Source organism: Spermophilus citellus (genome assembly GCF_964194105.1).
Source record: "Spermophilus citellus genome assembly, chromosome: 11".
NCBI classification, from domain to species: domain Eukaryota; kingdom Metazoa; phylum Chordata; class Mammalia; order Rodentia; family Sciuridae; genus Spermophilus; species Spermophilus citellus.
In genome coordinates, this window is record NC_138192.1 from 121,424,658 (window position 1) to 121,444,547 (window position 19,890).

Genomic DNA, 19,890 nt, shown 5'->3' on the forward strand with positions numbered 1-19,890 from the left:
CCTTCCTGGGGACCCCTGCTGAGAATAGAGGAGCCTTTATCCCAACCCACACCTTCCCAAGTAACAGCAAAGTCTTTCTGCTTCATCTTTGAGGCCTCTGAAGGCCTCAGGGTCTCTTCTGTGCAGTAGATCTCCTTCCCTTCTTCAATTGTTTGTCCACATAGGGTGTCTCATTTCCTAAATCCTGACTTGCTTTCTATCTCACAGAGATCATGGGTCAAGCAGCACAGAGCACTGAGCCCTGGGGGATCTCTGCATGGCTGTGCAATGGTTTACATCATCAAGAACCATTCTGTGGCCAAATTCGCTTGTGTTCACTCTCCTTAGGTAACGCGCCAAGGCTTTGCATCGTAGAACACCTTTGCGCAAGGCACTTGAACTCTTTCTCTAATAAAGCAGCACATAAATAACAAAGAGAATTAGGAGGAGCCACTATGAACCTTTGGGCTGGGAGTTAGCATACCGCATGGAGAAACTCTTGCAAGCACAGAGTGGCATCTTCACTATACCTCTGAATTCACCAGCCAGCAAGCTTTGGCTGTAACTCTCTTCAAAGGGAACTACAAAAGCACATTCCACAGCCAAATATTCTGTCATGCCTTGCATGTTCTCTGGGAGTTGGCTTTTCCAGCATTCAGGGGAGCACTGAGGATCAGCTCCATGGCATCTCCTGCTCGTGGGTCCACTGCCCCCCCACCTCATTTTATTGTTTCTAATGAATAGATCACCGGCAGCAATAGTTTTGAGGAGTGTCTCATTTAAAATACGTGGAAAATCACTTTGAATTCTATTAGGACACTCAGGCTATTGATTAATTGCATCAAACGTGTTGTCCTATGCAGGTGGTTTCTTTTCGGTTGTTATTGTAGTGCTGGGGATCAAACCCAGGGCTTCCCTGAGCCACACTCTCAGCCACATTCATATTCATCTTTTTCCCTTTTTTTTTTGGGGGGGCGGCATTTACCGGGGATTGAACTCAGGGGCACTTGACCACTGAGTCACATTCCCAGCCCTTTTTTTAATTTTATTTAAAGACAGGGTCTCACTGAGTTGCTTAGTGCCTTGCCATTGCTGAGGCTGGCTTTGAACTTGCGATCCTCCTGCCTCAGTCTCCCAAGCCACTGGGATTACAGGTGTGCCCCACTGAACCCAGGCCACATTCATCTTCTAATTATGCTCCCTCCAGCCCCCCACCCCACCTCCTGCAGATGAAACCCAGGATCTCCTGTGCTAGTCTAGCACTTCACCACTGAGCAATGAGCTACATCCCAAGCTCAGCACTTTTTTCTCTCTGTCTGTTTCTTTCCATACTGGGGATTGAATACAGGGCTCTCACCACTAAGCTACATTGCCAGTTCTTTTATTTATTTATTTAGATACAGGTTCTTGCTAAGTTGTGGCATCTGGCCTCAAACTTGCCATCCTGCCTCAGCCTCCTGAGCAGTCCAGATTACAGACAAGCGCTGCCACACTTGGCTGGCTCCTTTAGCTATTTGTGCACCCTTCAAATCTATGCTCCTCACAGTATTTACAGTGCTCTACCTCAAATGCAAGTAGGAATGTTTAAACGCATTTGAATGTCCAAGCACCTTAAAAATCACCTCTAAGGCCTTTTGCAGTCAGACTTCTGCCCCAATCTCCCCCTCCAGTCCCTTCCCATAAGAATGGTGTCTCTGGAACCACGGAGCTGCTGCTGAGCCACCCCCAAGCCCCACCGCAGTCCCTAATCTTGGACACGTACAGATTTAACCTTGTGCGTCTCTCCCGAGGGTCCCTGCCCTGCAGACCCTCACCTCTCCTGCCTGGCTCAGTCTCCACTGAGGTGGTATTTCCTGAAAAGCCACCTGGACACCTGCACCTGCATTCCCTTCCTTATTGTCCCATGAACCTGGTACTTGGCAGTACCAAAAGAAAGGGGAAAAAATAATGAAAAGTAAATATACATTCTCCAAATGCAGACAGGTAAAGTTTCAAGAAGGGCCTGGGGAGACAAAGTGGCCAGAGGCATGCTGTTGTGAAGTGTCCAGGGAACTCCCTTCCCAGCAGGTGGCATTTGGGTACAGGGCTGGCTTGTCCTTATCATTTACTTGTAACTCATGTTTAAATTGCTTCTGGCAAGTCTAGAATGTTTGAAATTTATCAGCAACCTTTCTGATTGATTTCTCTATTTATTCATTTGAAAACCAGTGTTCCAAGAAGTCTAAATAGCCCAGCAAGCAAGCCTTCTGAGAAGATAGCTAAATTTTAAAAAGTAGAAGCCATCTTTAGTTCATCTTCCCCATCTCTAAAATAAAACATGTGAGCCAGGCGCAGTGTCGCACACCTGTAATCCCAGCAGCTCAGGAGGCTGAGGCAGGAGGATTGCCATTTCAAAGCCAGCCTCAGCAAAACTGAGGCACTAAGCAACTCAGTGAGACCCTGTCTCTAAAGAAAATACAAAATTGGACTGGGGTTGTTGCTCAGTGGTCGAGTGCCTCTGATTTCAATCCTCAGCCCCCAAAAAATTAAAAAGTAAAATAAAATAAAAGGTGAGCTGGGTGTGATGGCACAGCCCTATAATCTCAGCCACTCTGGAGGCTGAGGTAGGAGATTGGAAGTTCGGGGCCAGCCTCAGAATCTTAGAAAGACCCAGACCAACTTAATGAGACCCTATTTCAAAATTTAAAAAATAAGGACTGGTATGTGGCTCAGTGATAAAGCATCCCTAGATTCAATCCCAGTACCCAAACTAAAATTTTAAGAATAACAATAAAATATGTGCTGTAACTCAAATCTGGTGAGAGACAGCATCAAACAGTAGTTCTGCAAAAATACTTTTTCCTGGTCACTGTCACACAAACCTGAGACTTAGTGTGGAATGTGGAAATTGCAGAGGGAAGGGTAGGGCCTGAAGGCAGATTCTGGCAGGCTCAGGTCAAGCCTTTCTCATTAAAAAGGGTCATGGGGAGGTTATGGCCCTGGTTACAGTCCTGTTTGGGAGGTGCTGCCGGTGTGATCCCCAGTCCCTCCTAATAACATGGAGTTAATCACTCACTGGCCAACTGGAAATCAATGCGCCCTGCCCTCTCCCCTCCTCTGGCCTCAGCTCCTGCAGCCTCCTTCCTTTGACCCCTGCAGTGAGCAGGCGTCAGGCAGGGCTCTCTGGGACTTCTGTCCCTTCCTGCTCTTCAGGAGGGGAGTCTGGCAAGCCCAGGGAAGGGAGCCCTTTCTTCTGTCCCTGGTGGAAACCAAAGAGCAGAGGGAAACAGAAAGAAGGGAGAGAAGGAAAGAAAAGAGGGTCTTTCTGCGGAAAGACGTTGCAACCAAAGTCAAAAGGCAACGATGGGCTGGAGAATATGTTCATATTGACGATGCCTTTGGAATTCACTACAATCTTAGTTTTTAGAATCTTTTCATTCAGGGAGATGGTGAGTTAGATTCCCCCCCCCCACACCTCGCCCCTTGGTTAAGCTCTACCAGTTGATGACTTTTTATTTACTCCAAATAAGCTCTTTCACAGGACTTACTAGATCAGAGTTCCCTGAGCAGAGATTCTGGAGAATCAGTCAGCACATCAGTGCTCAGATTCTAGAACTTCCAAGGTGAAGTTCTTTCCTCGGGTCTCACCAGAAGGACATCTGAACCCTTTGATTGGTGGAAGGGTGTGGCCAGCTGCCAATGTCTTGGCTGGGCACAGAATCACGAGCCACCACACACCTTGTAGATTCAAACAGCAATTCTTTATTCCAGAACTCACACCGGCCTCCACACACGTTCTCGGGAAATCCAAGTTCTCCTACCGCCCAATTCACCTCCTCCACGAGGCTTTCTTTTCCAATATATTTTCTTTCTGAATCTCACGAGAACTCCACGGGAACTCAGGCAGCAGGAACGCCCTATTTCCAGCAGCAATAATCTTCAACCTCCAACTTCCCTAAAACCCATATTGTCTTAAACCGGGAACGCCTTAAACTTGTCTTAAACCGGGAACACCCTAAACCCAAGAACTGGGATACTTCTTCAAACCTGATCAGCTCTAAACCCAGATCCGCCCTGGTCCTTGAGCAAGGTCACCTTACATGCAATGTCAACAGCGAAATTCCAAGGCAAGTCCATTTAACATGGGGTACGCTGGCAAGGAAATTTCGATGCGTCATTCCTACTTGGCAATGGCCCTCAGCAGCCAGCAGGCAGAATTAAATTCCAGGGTCATGGATTAAATCCCAGGTCATAGTCTCCCCATTTCAGCTGAGAGGCATTCAGCGCTGAGGTAGGAGCCTCCACTTGACCTTCGGGGCTAGGTCCTCTCTAGGGTGTGGAAGACACTATCAGGAGGTTTAGAGTTTTCCTAGGGAGACTGAATTTAGACCAGAAGCCAGCTCACTTCCACAAGCACCTTGTGAAGCCGTGATTCCTGGCGTTGTGGTGGCGGTGGAAGAGAGGGACCGGGCTTGGAAGCTTGGAGACCAGCAGGGAAGTGAGGACAGATCTTGGATTGTCTCCTGGCGGGTCCTGAATGGTCTCCATTTGCAGTTTAGAAAGAAGAGAAGGGAACCAGACAAGGGGAGGACAGTGGTGAGGAGCAAATGAGGACGTTGATAAATAAATGGGTGACTTGAGGGTGTCTGAGAAGATCATGGGCTCACTTCCACTGACTTCAGGAGATTTTGCCCACACAGTTGGTAGCACTCCTGACCATGGTCATCATCTTGACAGTTATTCGAATTAAGTATGAAATTGACTTCTCCCAGTACCGATAGCGTAGCCCATGACATCAAACTGAGAATGGGAATATATGGTGTGTATGGAAGAGGAAGAGTCCACTTGGCTGCGTCCCCAGATTGGCTGTGGAGATATGTGCTCAGGGTGCCCTCACTGAACTGCAGCATCATCAGCTTTAAGTGAATTTTCTTCCCTGCATCCTGCGATTATGGCCCTCCTAACTTTGTTAGACTGCATATTGAGTTTTTAATCTTATGCATTTCCTTAGCTTTCCATTTCCTCTAACATCTTAACTGGTAATTCAGTTTGTTCATGGGCTGCTGCCGGCAAATCACCTCCTCGTGCCACGGTCCTTTCCCCACGCATGTGCAGTTGTCCTAGCATGAGGATGCAGAGCTGGCAGAATCCACCTCTGCAGAAAAAGATCATGCACACCTGAGACTTTGGGGACAATCATCTACTGTTCTTATCACCAAAAGGTTCAGCGTTAAATTACTTGTCTCTTACATGAGGGGAGACTCTGGCATTGGTGAAGGGAACCAAACCCAGACAAACAGCAAGCGTTGCACTTTCTCAAACAGGACCCCCAGGACCAGTGCACCTTTAACACTGTGCTCACTTTTGGAAATGGGTGATCCCTTGGGGTTACAGCAGGCGTCACCCGAGTCACCATCCATCCAGATTTCTTTCTGTGTGATACAGTTTGATGATCATGGGAAAGGCCAGCCACTGGGACTCCACCGACTTTAACTCAGAACTTGAAGGGTGAGGTTGGGGTTGCTTGACTCCTCATTTCTACTGCCTCCAGAAATAAACCTTTTTAAAAACTTCTTTTGAGTGACCATTTCTCAAATCTTTTCTGAATCCTGGTAGGATTGTGGACCTGTGACAGACACACTGGTGACCTCCAGTTCAAATAGCTCACAATAGGGAGAGAGCCTGAAACATCAAAGCCATCTCTTTACAGGAGGCCAATATAAATGACCCAACTCCAACCACATGTGTAAGGAGAGCTGATGATCAGTGTTAGTGACCTTTAGCCTAAAATCAGGTTATTGATTAGCGAGGTCAGCAATAGCTGACCCAGCACCACCCCCCTCCACATTGGGGGACTTCCTGATAAGCAGATGCTGTCTCAGTGGACTTCAATACTAGATATCCTCCAAGGCTAGATCTATTCCAAAATATACTGAGCCTGGATCCTATTTAATGATATCTGTGCTTTTTCTTTTGAGGTGGGGTCTCCTGTGTTGCTCTGGTTGGCCTCAAACTCACAATCCTCCTGTCTCTGCTTCTGAAGAGGTAGGAAACAGGTGTGCACCAGTGTGCCTGGTGTGTTCTGTCTTTTGACACTTCTTTGATTAGAGAGTTGTATTGCCTTTTAAAAAATATTGAACGAAGCCAGACTTGATGGCACTTGGCCAAGTTGGGAGGTTGGATTAGGAGAATTGCAAGATTGAGACCAACCTGGGCAATTTAGACCCTGTCTCAAAATGAAATTTTTTAAAAGGCCAGGAGTGTAGCCTGGTGGTAGAGTACTTGCCTAGCATACCCAGGGACCTGGGTTGAATCTCCATCTCTACCTCAAGAGGAAAGAAGAAGGAAGAAGAGAAGATTAAAATATTCTATGCCTTGCTTTTTAATTTTTTTTAGTACTGGAACTGAACCCAGGGACGCTCTAACACTGAACCACATCCCCAGTCATATTTATTTTTTATTGTGAGGTAGGGTCTTGCTAAATTGCCTAGGCTGTCCTCAAACGTGCAATCCCCCTACTGAGTTGCTGGGATTACAGATGTGTACCATCCCACCTGCAGCTTACTTTTAAGCTTGCCATTAACTGAGATAGAGCTAGTTTTTTTTTTCTAGGTGAAGGAAAGCTATTTATTCTAAGGGTATCCCTAGAATACCCCTATGCTCCAAGCCCCTGCTATGGAGTGTTCTGCTTTGGGAGACCTAGGGAAATATTGAAACTGTATGGTCCTGGTAAACAGAATCTCTGTTCAGATTATGGTACCCATTCAGCAAAAATAACCAAGAAATAGACCATCAAAGGAGGAGAACATCATTGCTATGTAAGTACAGTGAGAGATGGACAGAGTCCAGTGAGAGTAAAAGCTATTTACTGAAATGATGATGACTCAGAAATTCAATTAAATATAGTATGAAATATTTCAAACCTATTAGGGTTGAAATAATATAAAAAGAGGGGAAAGAACACGGAGAATTTTTGCTGTTTTATTTTAAATATTAAGAGCATACATTTATTCATATCAGTTCACTTACCTTCAAGTCTACATTCAAGGGAAGATGTGAGGTCCAGCTCTTGTGGGGCTGTCCCTCTTAGAGATGACAAAGGTCCTAAGTCCTTGGCATAATTGCTTTAGATCAGTGTATAAATTACCAACCGTCGGGGTCTTTTTCAGTGTAACGTGGATGATTATAATGTCAGTGAGGGTAGTGCCTATTCGATGTGTTTCCAGGGGTTTTATTTCCTTGCCTGCACAAGGTACATGACAAGAAGTTTCTAAGCCGTTCCTTCCTGTGTGTCCTGAGTGGATCCCCTACAAAGAGGATGAAAGATGCCCCGTGCTTGGAGCAAGGATTCCCTAGTAGCTCAGGGTCTCTCTCTTCCTCTCATACGTTTGCTGGGGGAGGGGTCCAGGACTCATTCCAGGAGATTCTCTTTGAAGATGTGATAGCCAGATTCATGATCTAGAAATAAGTGGGATGACGTAGTCATTAAGAACGATACCCAACCCAGATCAAGAGGGGGATAGTGGTTGTCACAAAGGTAACCAGTTGGTCCTATGCATATCCCAGGGTCCTCAACAGAGTCTGACAGCACTGCAAAGAAATGAACACTGAGACTCCCACCAATTTGCTTCCATTGGAGTCTGTATTTTCAAGCATTGCCAATAACATTTCAGAACAAGGGACTTTAACAATATGGAAGAGATACATCAGGACCCACCTTTTTAAAAAATAAATTTAATAGTGCATGATAATTATGCAGAGTCGTGGGCTTTGTGGCATATTTGCACAAGCATATGATTTAACCAGTTTCATTGCTCAGCACCCCCTCCTCCCCCCGGCCTCCTCTTCCTTCACCTGCTGGTCCCTGTTCATGAGACCCTCCAGCTTCTACATATGAGAGAGAATGCTTGGCCTTCTCAATCTGGCTTAATTTGCTTAACATGATGTTCTCCAGTTCCATCCATTTTCCCACAAATGGCATCATTTCATTCTTTTTTTTATGACTGAATAAAACTCCATGGTTTATAGATATCATATTTCCTGTATCCATCCATCTGTTGACAGACACCTAGGCTGATTCCCAAATCAGGCTCTAGTGAATTGTGCTGCTGTGAACATGGGTATGCATGTGTCACTGTAGTATGCTGACCTTAGTTCTTTAGGACAAATACCAAAGAGTGGTCCAGCTGGGTCATAGGGTGGCTCCATTCCTAGTTTTTTTAAGAATCTCCATACTGGCCGTACTAATTTATATTTCTACCAATAGTGCACAAGGTTCCTTTTTTCATGAGTCCCTGCCAGCATTTATTGTTATTTGTATTCCTAATGATGGCCATTTTTACTGGAATGGGATGAAATCTCAGTGTAGTTTTGATTTGCATTTCCCTGATGGCTAAAGATGGTGAATGTCTTTTCATATATTTGTTGACCATCTGTACTTCTTTTGAGTAGTGTGGGACCCATCTTAGTGTCTGGTTCCTCTCCTTCTCATTGAGATATCATTCACCTACAATGACTGTCACCCTTTTAAAATATGTAATTGAATCTATGTTTGAAGCTGGACTTTTCAACTCTAGAACATTTTCTTCTCCCTCACAAGAAACCCCTGTATACATTAGTACTCATTTCTCTTCCCCCCCCACACACATGTTAAGCACCCACCCATTCACTTTCTGTTCCTCTGGATTTGCCTATTCTGCACATATCTTGTTGATGGAATTATATTATATGGGTCCTTTGGTATCTAACTTCTTTCACTTAGGATACTATCTTCAAGGTTTATCAGTATTATAACATGCACAAGTACGTCATTGCTCTTTATGTTCAAATAATATTCTGTTGTAAGTATAGACCACATTTTGTTGATCCAGTCATTGGTTGATGGCTATTAGGGTTGTTGATTTTTTTTTTTTTTTTTTTTTGCTACAGAGAAGAATGATTCTAAGAACTTCTGTGTACAATTTCTGTAAGAACATGTTTTCTGTTCTCTTGAGTATATTATTCCCAGCAATGGAAGGGTTGCTGATCTGGTGTCTCCTTAACCAAATCACCTTATTAGCATCCTGGGAAGGAGACTGAGCTTAATTTGGGTAGATTAAGAAACAGGACAGGGAAAACTAACACAGAAGCTGTGGTCTTCAGGTTAAATGTCATTGTCTTCTAGTCTCCAATGGGTAAAGAATGATATAACTAGTTTCTGACTTTTTAAAAATAAACACAAGGGGCTGGGGATGTGGCTCAAGGGGTAGCGCGCTCGCCTGGCATGCGTGCGGCCCGGGTTCGATCCTCAGCACCACATACCAACAAAGATGTTGTGTCCGCCGAGAACTAAAAAATAAATATTAAAAAAAAAATTCTCTCTCTCACTCTCTCTTAAAAAAAAAAAAAAATAAACACAAGGGAAGACTACAAATTCCAGTGGTTCACATTTCTCCACCAATGAGGGACGAGGGATTTCATACACTCTTGTTAGTTAACAGTGGATCTCAGACTCTGATTCCTCCATGATGGAGGGGCAGTGGGTGTACTCAGGAGAAGGAAGGGTGATTTCAGAGTTTATCAACATTGGTTAGGGAATGGATGTAATTTGAAAGGAGTCTCTTAGTGCTTCCTCCAATCCTGCAAAGGTTTTAGTGTCACTCCGTGGGGGAGGGGAACTCTGTGGGGGAGGGAAGACAGACAGACATCCAGCAATCTGCAGCATACGCAAAAATGAATGTGTGACTTTATTTATTTTATTTTATTTTTTTAGAGTGAGAGAGAGAGAGAGAGAGAGAGAGAGAGAGAGAGAGAGAGAGAGAGAGAGAGAGAGAATTTTTAATATTTATTTTTTAGTTCTCAGCGGACACAACATCTTTGTTGGTATGTGGTGCTGAGGATCGAACCCGGGCCGCACGCATGCCAGGCGAGCGCGCTACCGCTTGAGCCACATCCCCAGCCCATGGCTTTATTTTTTTTTTTAAAAAAATCCTGCGGTGGCTTTACTAGCAATAATGTTTTTTCAAGGATCTTCTGTTTTCTAAACTTTGTAGATTTTATTTAGACCAGTGTGAAAAGCAAAGTCCTGCTACTTGGAGATGTGTTAGACGTGGTACAGTTGTCACTGTAGAGCGTAATAACTAGAAAAAGGCCACCACGCTGAGAGATGTGCTATTTCTCTGCCAGCTCCTTGGGAGCCCCGCCATCCAGGACAGCCCTCAGCTGGAAACTCCTCTAGGACATGAAGATGTGTTTCCTAGTGACAGAGCTGGTTCCCTGGGGAGCCTTTTGTCTGCTTGGGACCAGCGCAGACTATGAAGAGGACCAGATTTTTGTCCACCTATGCATTTCATTTATCCTGCAATCAGGGTAGAAGTAAGAAAACAGGTGACCGCCTTTTCACAGTGACCTACCAGGCCCCCGTGCCATCCCTCGGCACCATGCAGGGGGACCCAGTCAGTTGGCTGAAGACATTAATGATCTATAATTACTTCCTGTGTTGCCGCCTCGTGGGTTTCTGCTTTTATGGGCAGGCCTTTGGGACCTGAGCCCACAGGAGCATGATGGATGGTGGAACTTAATTGGATCCCTCTAGGTAGGAGGGCCCTGTCCACAATGTGGGGCGAAGTCCTTCGCCTAGGGCACGCCACCCTGAGTTAATCATTATACTCTTGAACTGAGAACTAAATGGAGAAATAATTCTCTTCTGTCACAGCAATTTTTTAAAATAGACTATTTTTTTTAAGAACAGTTTTAGGTTCCCAAAAAAACAAAGTGAAAAGCAATGTTCCCATATCCCCTGCTCCCCCAACCTCCCCTCCATCCACATCCCACAGCACAGGGCCTACACTTGTTATGATCGACGACCCTACATGACATCTGGTCACCCAAGTCCGTGGTTTTCACTGTGGTTCACTCTCGCTGTTACATATCCCGTGGGTTTTGACAAACGTGTGATGACACTTGTCCATCATCCCAGCCCCATCCAGAATAGCTTCGTATTCACCCCCCACCGGACCCCTGCCAACTACGGATGCTCCTGTGGTCTCCATAGTTTTGCCTGTCCCAGAAGGTCGCTGGAGTAGGACTCATACAGCATGTAGCCTTCAGACTGCTTCTTTCACTTAGTTATAGGCATTTAAGTTGCATGCCTTTTCTTGGCTTTCCCACTCATTTCATTTTAGCCCAAATAACGTTCCATTGCTTGAATGTGCCACAGTGTACGTCCGTCCTTCCCCTGGATGAAGAACTTGGTTGCTTCCATGAATAGAACCGCTATAGACATTCACATGCAGTCTGTTCTCTCTCTCTCTCCTTCTCCCTCTCTCTTTTCATTTCTTTCTTTCTCACATAAATTTTCAACTCATTTGGATAAATACCGAGAAGTGCAATTGCTGGAATATGTGGCGAGCATATGCTTGGTTTTGTAAAATGCTGCCAAATCTTCTTCCAAAGTGTCTTTACCGTTTTGCTTCCAACCAAAGTGAGGCTTCCCTTGCTTGCATCCTCACCAGCAGTTGGTGGTGCCCGTGTTATGAATTTTGAACATTCCAATAAGCGTGTGGCAGTATCCAATTGTTATTTTAATTTGCAATTTCCTAATGACATATGGGGTTGAACAACTATAGTAAGGTTTTTAATCTCTTAGGCCAAACTTTTCAATTCTATCAGAACCAGCATCTCCTTTTTTTTTTTTTTTTAAGTATGATGATGCTATTTTCCTGAATCAACAAAATTTGAAGAAACCAACTTACCTTTAGCTCATGTTTTAATTCATAGACTCTGTGAGAACAAAATTCTAATGTGTCTTGTCCTTCATGGTGTGGACAAGTGGAGTGAGTAGAGACCTTCAAAAGGATCTGTCCTCATTCTAATTTTTTGAAATGGTCCTTGAAGATATAATGAAAGATCTTGAGATACAGAAATCATCCCAGATGATCTAAATGGGTCAAATCCAAAGACAGGCATCTTTATAAAGAAAGGCAGAGGGAAGTTGAGACAGGAGAGGAGTCAGGTGTGACCACAGAGGCAGAGACAGGTGTGGGGTAGCCACATGTCCAAGAGTACTACAGCCACCAGAACCTGGAAGACACCAAGAACGAGGTCTCCGGAACAAGTAGGGCCCTGCTGACCCCTTGATTCAGACTTCTGGCCTCCAGCCCTGGGCAAGCACTCACCTGCCTTTCTTCTCCATGGAGTCGCCTGCTCTGGGCATTTATATTAATGCAATCATACAATGTGTGGTCATTTGCATCTGGATTTCTAAACTGAGAACAAGGAAGAGGAGTATTTATTATGAAGGAGTTCCCCGTACATTCTAAATGTATTGCAAAGTTCTTTTTCCTTTCTGGAAATCAACATTATAGGTAACGTGGCCTCACTACATATATGATTTTTAGAAAACAATGCGTCTTATAATACAAATCACTTTTAAAGTAAGTAATTTGGGGACTTGTCTACGCTGGGACATTTCCCAGCGTGAGAACCCTTGAGCCTTCCTGCCAGTCTGTATCACCATGAGCATGCCACCTGCCAGAGCAGGGACACACAGCAGCAGTGTTTGCACTGACCACCTGGCTGTCTCTAATGGTGAACAACTCCTGATAAAGTCCCAAATAAGCCAAAGTTGAATCTTCCCTCAGTTTGCACAAGCGGTGACAGTCTCGGAAATTCCAGCATGTGTTCAAACCGTGTTCAAAGCACGGCACTCTGTTTTACTCATCAACAGAGTTAGGCCCTCACCTCAGAGGACTGACTGCAGCGGCTTTTCACCTCTGTGAATGTCTGGCCACTCAAAAGTCACACAAAAACCCAGTTTTCATAGAGCAGCACTGTCCTGTCATCAAAAGGCAGGTAGCACCGCCGTCGCCTCCCCTCTCCATGCCAGGAGGAGGAACCAAAATCTCTCTCAGTGTATGCATACTGTGTTATCTTTGTGTTATTATAACCAAAAAAACTAAGATAGTCAACTTAACAATACAAAAGGTTTATTTTGGCTTATGCCTGTCCTTATGCAGGACCAGTGGCTCAGCTCTTCTCAATCTAAAAGGCACTTTTACACCCCTGACCACCCCAGTTTCTTTTTTTCTCTTATTTGTGTAATTTCTTCCTGGTTAACATTCTCCCTATACTTATAAAGCTGTTCAACGTTCTTCCTTCTTTTTTATTTTTGGGTACTAGGAATTGAACCCAGGACTCCGGGCACTCTACTACTGAGGTACATCCCCAAACCTTTTTAAATTTCTAATTTTGAGAGTGGGTCTTGCTAAGTGGCTGAGGCTGGCCTCAGACTTACAACCCTCCTGTCTCAGCCTCCCAAGTGGCTGAGATTACAGGTGTGAACCACTGTAGTCGGATTCAACCTTCTTCCATCTTAAAACAAAAAGGAAAATGCGTTTCAAATCTCTTTTCAGCTGACCTGGGTTGCACTTGGATTTCGCAAGATTTTCTTAACTGACTCCCTCCCGAATCTCCCATGGGCATCGAGGGGATCTATTAGACACCCAGGGCACGGCAGGCCAGGCCAGGCCTCTGCCAGAGTCCCCTTTCCACAACATGGTGCCTTATCACCAGGCCCTGTCCAGAAATATGTTCCTCTCATTTCAGGAAATCTTTGAGCCATTTCTTGAGATGTGATTGGGACATAATGAATTGCACATACTTCCCAGCTTTAGTGAGGTGTAATTCACACACTGTATAATTCAACCATTTAAAGCATATAATTCCGTCATTCTCAGTGTATTCACAAGGTTTGCTCATATTTAAAATATCCAATTGGGCCCATTTTGGTTTGTGGGTCTACCCTGAGATCCTTTTCATAATCAAGATATGTCACCCCCCACAGTATCCTCAGGCTGGTTTGTACTTTCTTCTCCTCTCCATAGTAACAATCATTCCTATTTCTGTCACTAGAAAGTAGTTTGCATTTTCTAGATTTCTATAGAAATGGAATTCGTTAGTCTGTACTGTTTGTTTTGTTGTTTTGTTTTAGTCTGGCTTCTTCCTTCAAAATAATTATTTTGAAAATTCATTATGTTGCAAACACATGTCAATCGTCCATTATTTTCTTGTTGCCAAGTAGCATTCAATTGTATGATTACACCATAATTTATCTACTCCCCCATCAATGGAAGTTGGGCTGTTTCCAGTTTGGGACTTTTACAGAAAAACTGCCAGGAAGATTCACGTGCAAGTCTTTATGGGACGTGTGTTTTCATTGCTTATGGGTAAATGTCTAGCAACAGCTCACCTAGATCACATGATGAGTGTGTGCTTAACTTTTTAAGAAACTGCCCAGCTCTTCTCCAGCGTGGGTGTACCAGTCTGCATTTCCTCCAGTGGCCTAGGAGAGGCAGTGCTCCACATCCTCAGCACCTTCTGCTATGGCCAGTCTTGCTCAGTTCAGTCATCCCAGGAGATGTGTGGTGATATGCCCCCCATTCCACTTTTAGCACTTCTAACCTCCTAATAGTTCCCACTACATGCCCCCCACCATTACGTCTCTCATGCTGTTCTTGCAATCCAGATGCTTCGCTATTTGTCCTTTATCTTAACACTCAACCCCAGAGCCCCTGACCCTCCTGGCTGAACCAAAATCTCTCTCTGTATATGCATTTTGTATTATCTTTGTGTTACTATAACAAAAAAACCTAAGATAGTCAACTGAAAAAAACAAAAGTTTTATTTTGGCTTGTGCTTCTGGAGGTTTCAATCTGTGGTCAATTGGCTCCATTACTTCTGGGCCAGTGGTGAGGCAGTGCATCATGGGGAGTGTACATGGTAGAGGAAGCTGCTTACCTCATGGTGACCAGGAAAGAAGAAGGGGTCCCAATATCCCTTTATAGGGCATCCCCCAGGGACTTACTTTGCTCTCACCAGGCCCCACCTCACAAAGGTTCCATCACCCCCCAGTAGTGCCACAGCTTGAAGACCAAGCCTTCAACACATGGCCTTTGAGGGACATTCCAGATCCAAGTATAGCTTGTACCCAGAAAATCCTGTGGATAATTTTTTTCAAAGCTGTTTTGCATTTTGATGAAATGCTCTGTGCAGCTGTTTTCCCTACCCAAGGGTAACACAGGGTTGGACACCTGACAGGTTCACTGTCATCATCGGCAATGGCAGAGACTGACTGAGCATCTCAGGAGTGGAGCTATTTCCCCGAAACTTAAAAAATGTCACTCCGTGTTTTTTTCTTATTCAAAGAGAGCTAGCCATGCCTGGTGGTACATGTCTGTAATCCCAGCCACTCGAGAGGCTGAGGCAAGAGGATTGCATGTTTGAGGCCAGCCTGGGCAATTTAGTGAGACCCTGTCTCCAAAAAAAAAAAAAAAAAGATTTTTAGAAAGGGGCTGAAGATTTAGTCAGGGGTTCCATCCCCAATTGTGCTAAATAAATACATAAATAAACAAAATGAAGAGGGCTGTTGTTACAGTCATTGTTATTTGAAATTTACCAATCAGAAACAGCATGCAAGTCCTAGCAATGTTTTGAAATGAACTATTGTCCTATTTTTTAAAAAACAACCTTCAAACATAGAAGGCAAACTATAAATGACGTAAAGGAACTCATGAACTTTAAAGAAATTAAAGTGGGTCTGAATAAGGGTTACCCAATCATTCTTCCCTTTTGGTTTTAAGTTTCCCTGTCTCTAAAGGTTTTATTTTCTATATTTAACTAGACTTAAGCACTTCGCCTACAATACTCTTCTATATTGGTGGTGAGGAAGGGAAAGAGTTGAGACACACATTTCAGGCAGCTTTTGAGAATTTCTTGGACGTCAGAAATACGTGCACGATTTTCCACTCCCCAGAAGACAGTCCCTCCTTTGGAGCTGGTTGTACAGGTTCCCAGGAGGGAGGTGGAAACACAGAGTGAGCTGGTCTCCAGGACAGTCCTGCCTGGTAATGAGGGGTAGCAAAAAGGGTAAGTTTCCAAGTCCGGTTGGAAACCAGAGCTGTGGAATGCAGAGTAATGGTCGCTGTGGCTGGAAAGCCGCCCACCTGTCCTGCGGTGCACAGCAGTGGCTCCGGTTTGGTCACCAGGGACCCAGAGGCAGGAGCAAGGACACACAGCAGCGCCCCCTAGCGGGATCCTGCACCGCTGGGGTAATGCTCCGAATGAACAGACCACCTAAGATCCGGAGCAGACTCCTTCCTAGAGCAATCTGGGCGAGCAGTCCCAGCTATTTTGAAGTGGTCCTTCCTAGTGGTTTTGATAGCAAGGTAACTCCATCCATCACGTCTTTGTGAGATCAATGCAGTCACGGTCAGATGAGAAGGGTTATGATGAACGCCATGAGAGTGGCCTGAGCCAGAGCACCAGGCAGAGCGCTTGTGCACCCAAATCCCCTGGGGCCCTGAGAGTCTGGGGTAGGGGTGCCCTCTGGCCATGAATGGAATTCCTTAATTGAGTTGCTCTTCTCTCTTCAAGGGGAAATTGTCCTGAAAATGCTTACATCAAATAAGCGAAACTGTTGTTATAATAGTTCTATCCATTTTTGGAGAGTGTGAATGTCAAATCCAGATTTTTATCTTCTGCTCACTTTATGTATTTATTATTTTTCCAGGACAGGAGATGGAATCCAGGGACACTCTACCATTGAGCTACATGTCCAGGAAAAAAATATATATATATAATATATATTAAAATATATATTATAACAAATATATTTTACATATCTATATATATTTTTATATATAATATATATTTATATATTATGTATAAATATATTTTTATATATACATATAAATATATAGTGTATATATATATAGTGTATATATATATATATATATATATATATATATATATTTTTTTTTTTTAATTTCAAGATAGGGTCTCCCTAAGTTGCCCAGGCTGGGCTCAAACTTGCAGTTCTTCTGCCTTGGCCTCCCATATGTATCACAGTGCCTAGCTCTCTTCCACTTGAAAAAAAAAAAAAAAGCTCAGGAAGGCAGAGTTCTTCTTTAATGGCCTCATGTAAAATGAACAAACTCCAGATTGACTTGTCTTTACTCTAGGTTTGAAAATTCCCATGCCATTTATTTTACTGGTATTTCTGATTTCTGAATGAAGTTAAGTTCAATCCAGTATGTCAGTTATGTTCACTAGGATGAACAGTGGTATTCAAAAAATGTTTAACTAGATGTTCCATAAGATCTATCACTTTTGTTGCTAAAGCTTGAAAACATGGTGCCTGATTTAAGCATTAGACTGTCTTTAACCCAGGACCACCCCCAAGTTGGAGGTACCATCTTGTGGTAGTTTAAAGCATACTCTGAAGCCCAATTTCTGGATTCAGATTCCAGTTCCTGCAGAGTTCATTTGTGCCTGTGGATAGTCATGCAATGGTTTATTCATCTATAATATGGAGCTACATTCTACAGGTATTATTGGAATAAGTTAGCTAACATGGTTAAAATTCTTAAAACAGTGTTAGACATATATCCAAGCTATGAAAGTATTTTTTAGATATGTGGTTAAAATAAATAATCTTTGCATTAATGTCCTATTTGGGTTGCTCAGTGGTCCTATGGAATCTAGACGGCCTATCTCTTTATAGCAGCTAAAATGTTATTCTACAAGACTTTCCCAATAAGGCTGATCAGAGAGAAGGGAGACTTCAGCCAACCAACTGGGAACCTCCAATAAAACTAGGCCATTAAGAAATTCATTTATTTTCTGTATTTGATTGGACTCACCTCAGTCCTTTGGTTTTACAGTTGGTGATGTATGTTGGTCAGGTGACCAAGGATATATTGAAGTGGCCCCGTCCCTCCTCCCCTCCCGTTGTGAAACTGGAGAAGAGAGTGATTGCGGAATTTGGAATGCCATCTACCCATGCCATGGCGGCCACGGCCATCTCCTTCACGCTCCTTATCTCTACCATGGACAGATACCAGGTAAGGCGGCCTGACTCTCCTTCCCACCCCCTACCCAGGCCAGTGACACTGTACAATAAGGAACCTAACAGAGGTACACTTCAGAATTTTCTCTTAAGTTTGCTTTGAAGAACTTTAAAGTTTATGGGATAAAGACTAATGGGAACCGAAACCTATTGGATGACAGCTTCCTCATAAATAAAGTGACCATATAATTTAGCATCCGTATCGGTTTGTGCCCAAGAGTGCAAGTGGGCACCATTAATAACCACACCAGGACAACTGGCGAAACACAGCCATCCAGGCAGCGAGCATGGTTTGTCTTCTCCCAGGAACCATTTCCCCTGACTTGCCTGCCTGGGCAGACTTGAATCAGTGCTCTCATTCTCCATTCACCAGACACAAAGAGTTTATGATCCTGTAAATGATCCTCCAGGGCAGAGATGATTCCACCAAATCCCTCTGCCAGACTCCCCAGGGCCTGGGGCTGAAAAGAGTCTGTGCTCAAATTACCCTCTGAGGATGCTTCTGCCTCTGCTTAGGGCACAGCCATTAGAAGGAATGACTCCGATTATTTTAGAACTGTCTAAATGACAGGAGATTGATTAATCATGAAAACAGGAGAATGTCCCTTAATGTCTGCTTAGATCCCAATTACAGTAAGACCTTTTAACAGTTATATTAAAACTCTAATGAAGGTTTATTTTTTTTCTGTCTTCTCCTACGTGAGATATATTGCTTTAATTTGTGTTTCATAAATGTTACCTTTTAGCTATTGGAAATTTTATATTTCATGAAATCTAGCTGCCTTATAGGTAAACGGCAGTATTGTTTCACCCTGCCCCCTTTACCTCTGAGAATCAGGGATCTTCCATACTGGGGGTTATGCTGAAATGGGAGTAACAGGATCCTCACTGACCCTGCAGCCTTCTCCACCAGGCCGCCTGGGTTTAGAACTCTGTTCCTGAAGGGGAAAGGGACCATTGTATGTCTGTTTAACTAGATATAATCATTTGTCATAACTTGTTTCAAGGTCATGCCAGGATCAAAGATGTCTGAATTAACTGAGTACAGACTTCTGATCTATGTTGTACCCAATGCCAGCTGGCCCAGGAGGATGTGGTGGGCACCAGTCTCCCGGGGGCTGCTCGGAATCCAGAGAAGTCTGTGAACACGCTAATGTTACTTAGGGAAAAAAGAAGCCAGGAGAGGCTGGCTGCAGGGACAGAACAATGACAAAACAGTAACAATTGGCCGCTTATACGCTCATTTTTAAAGCCACCTAGTCCTTCTGAAAAGTTCTTTTCAGCTCACGTGATATACTGGTTTTTCATAAGGCCTGAAAACCCATGATTGTGAATTTCCTTTCTATTTCTGCGGGGGGGAGCATTACTGGGGATTGAACTCAGGGGCACTCAATCACTGAATCACATCCCCAGCCCTATTTTGTATTTTATTTAGAGACAGGGTCTCACCAAGTTGCTTAGGGCCTTGCCATTGCTGAGGCTGGCTTTGAACTCACGATCCTCCTGTCTTAGCCTCCAGAGCCACTGGGATTACAGGTGTGTACCACTGTGCCTGGCTTCTATTTAATTTTTAAAGATTAATATGCTGTGAGAGTCTGTGTATCCCCCATATGACCCGGTGTTAGCCAGATTCCTCTGGCTGCTATGACTGAGGTTTAGCAAGGTCTGGACTACTGCCTGCCTGAATATCTGGATGCCTGTTGCTGGTTGGGCCTTTCAGACTATATGGCACTGACTGTTTGCCTTGCTTCACGGTCAAATTGTGTATTTCTCAAGCTTTCACTTCAGAGTAGTTAAAAATAAAAGTTATTCACTCCAGCCTGGCATGGTGGCTCACGCCTCTAATCCCAGTGACTCAGGAGACTAAGGAAAGAAGATCAGGCCAGCCTCAGCAAATTAGCAAGGTTCTAAGCAACTTAGTGAGATATTGCCTCAAAATAAAAAATAAAAAGGGCTGGGTATGTGGTTCAGAAAATACATAGATAGATAGATAGATAAATTTATTCACTCCAGTTAAAATGCCAGCACAGTAGTTGTGACCATGAGTC

At 43.9% G+C, this 19,890-nt stretch overlaps 1 protein-coding gene across 2 annotated transcripts in view; it reads left to right on the forward strand.

Annotated features, from left to right (window-relative positions):
* SGPP2 (sphingosine-1-phosphate phosphatase 2) overlaps window positions 1–19,890 on the forward strand; it is a gene marked incomplete at its 5' end in the record, with an annotated part of 110,025 nt that overhangs the window by 62,248 nt on the left and 27,887 nt on the right. For both annotated transcript variants that reach the window (XM_081262181.1, XM_081262182.1), the window contains one exon: window positions 17,658–17,837. In XM_081262181.1, the coding sequence (XP_081118307.1) occupies window positions 17,658–17,837 (180 nt within the window). The remainder of the gene's footprint in view (window positions 1–17,657; window positions 17,838–19,890) is intronic.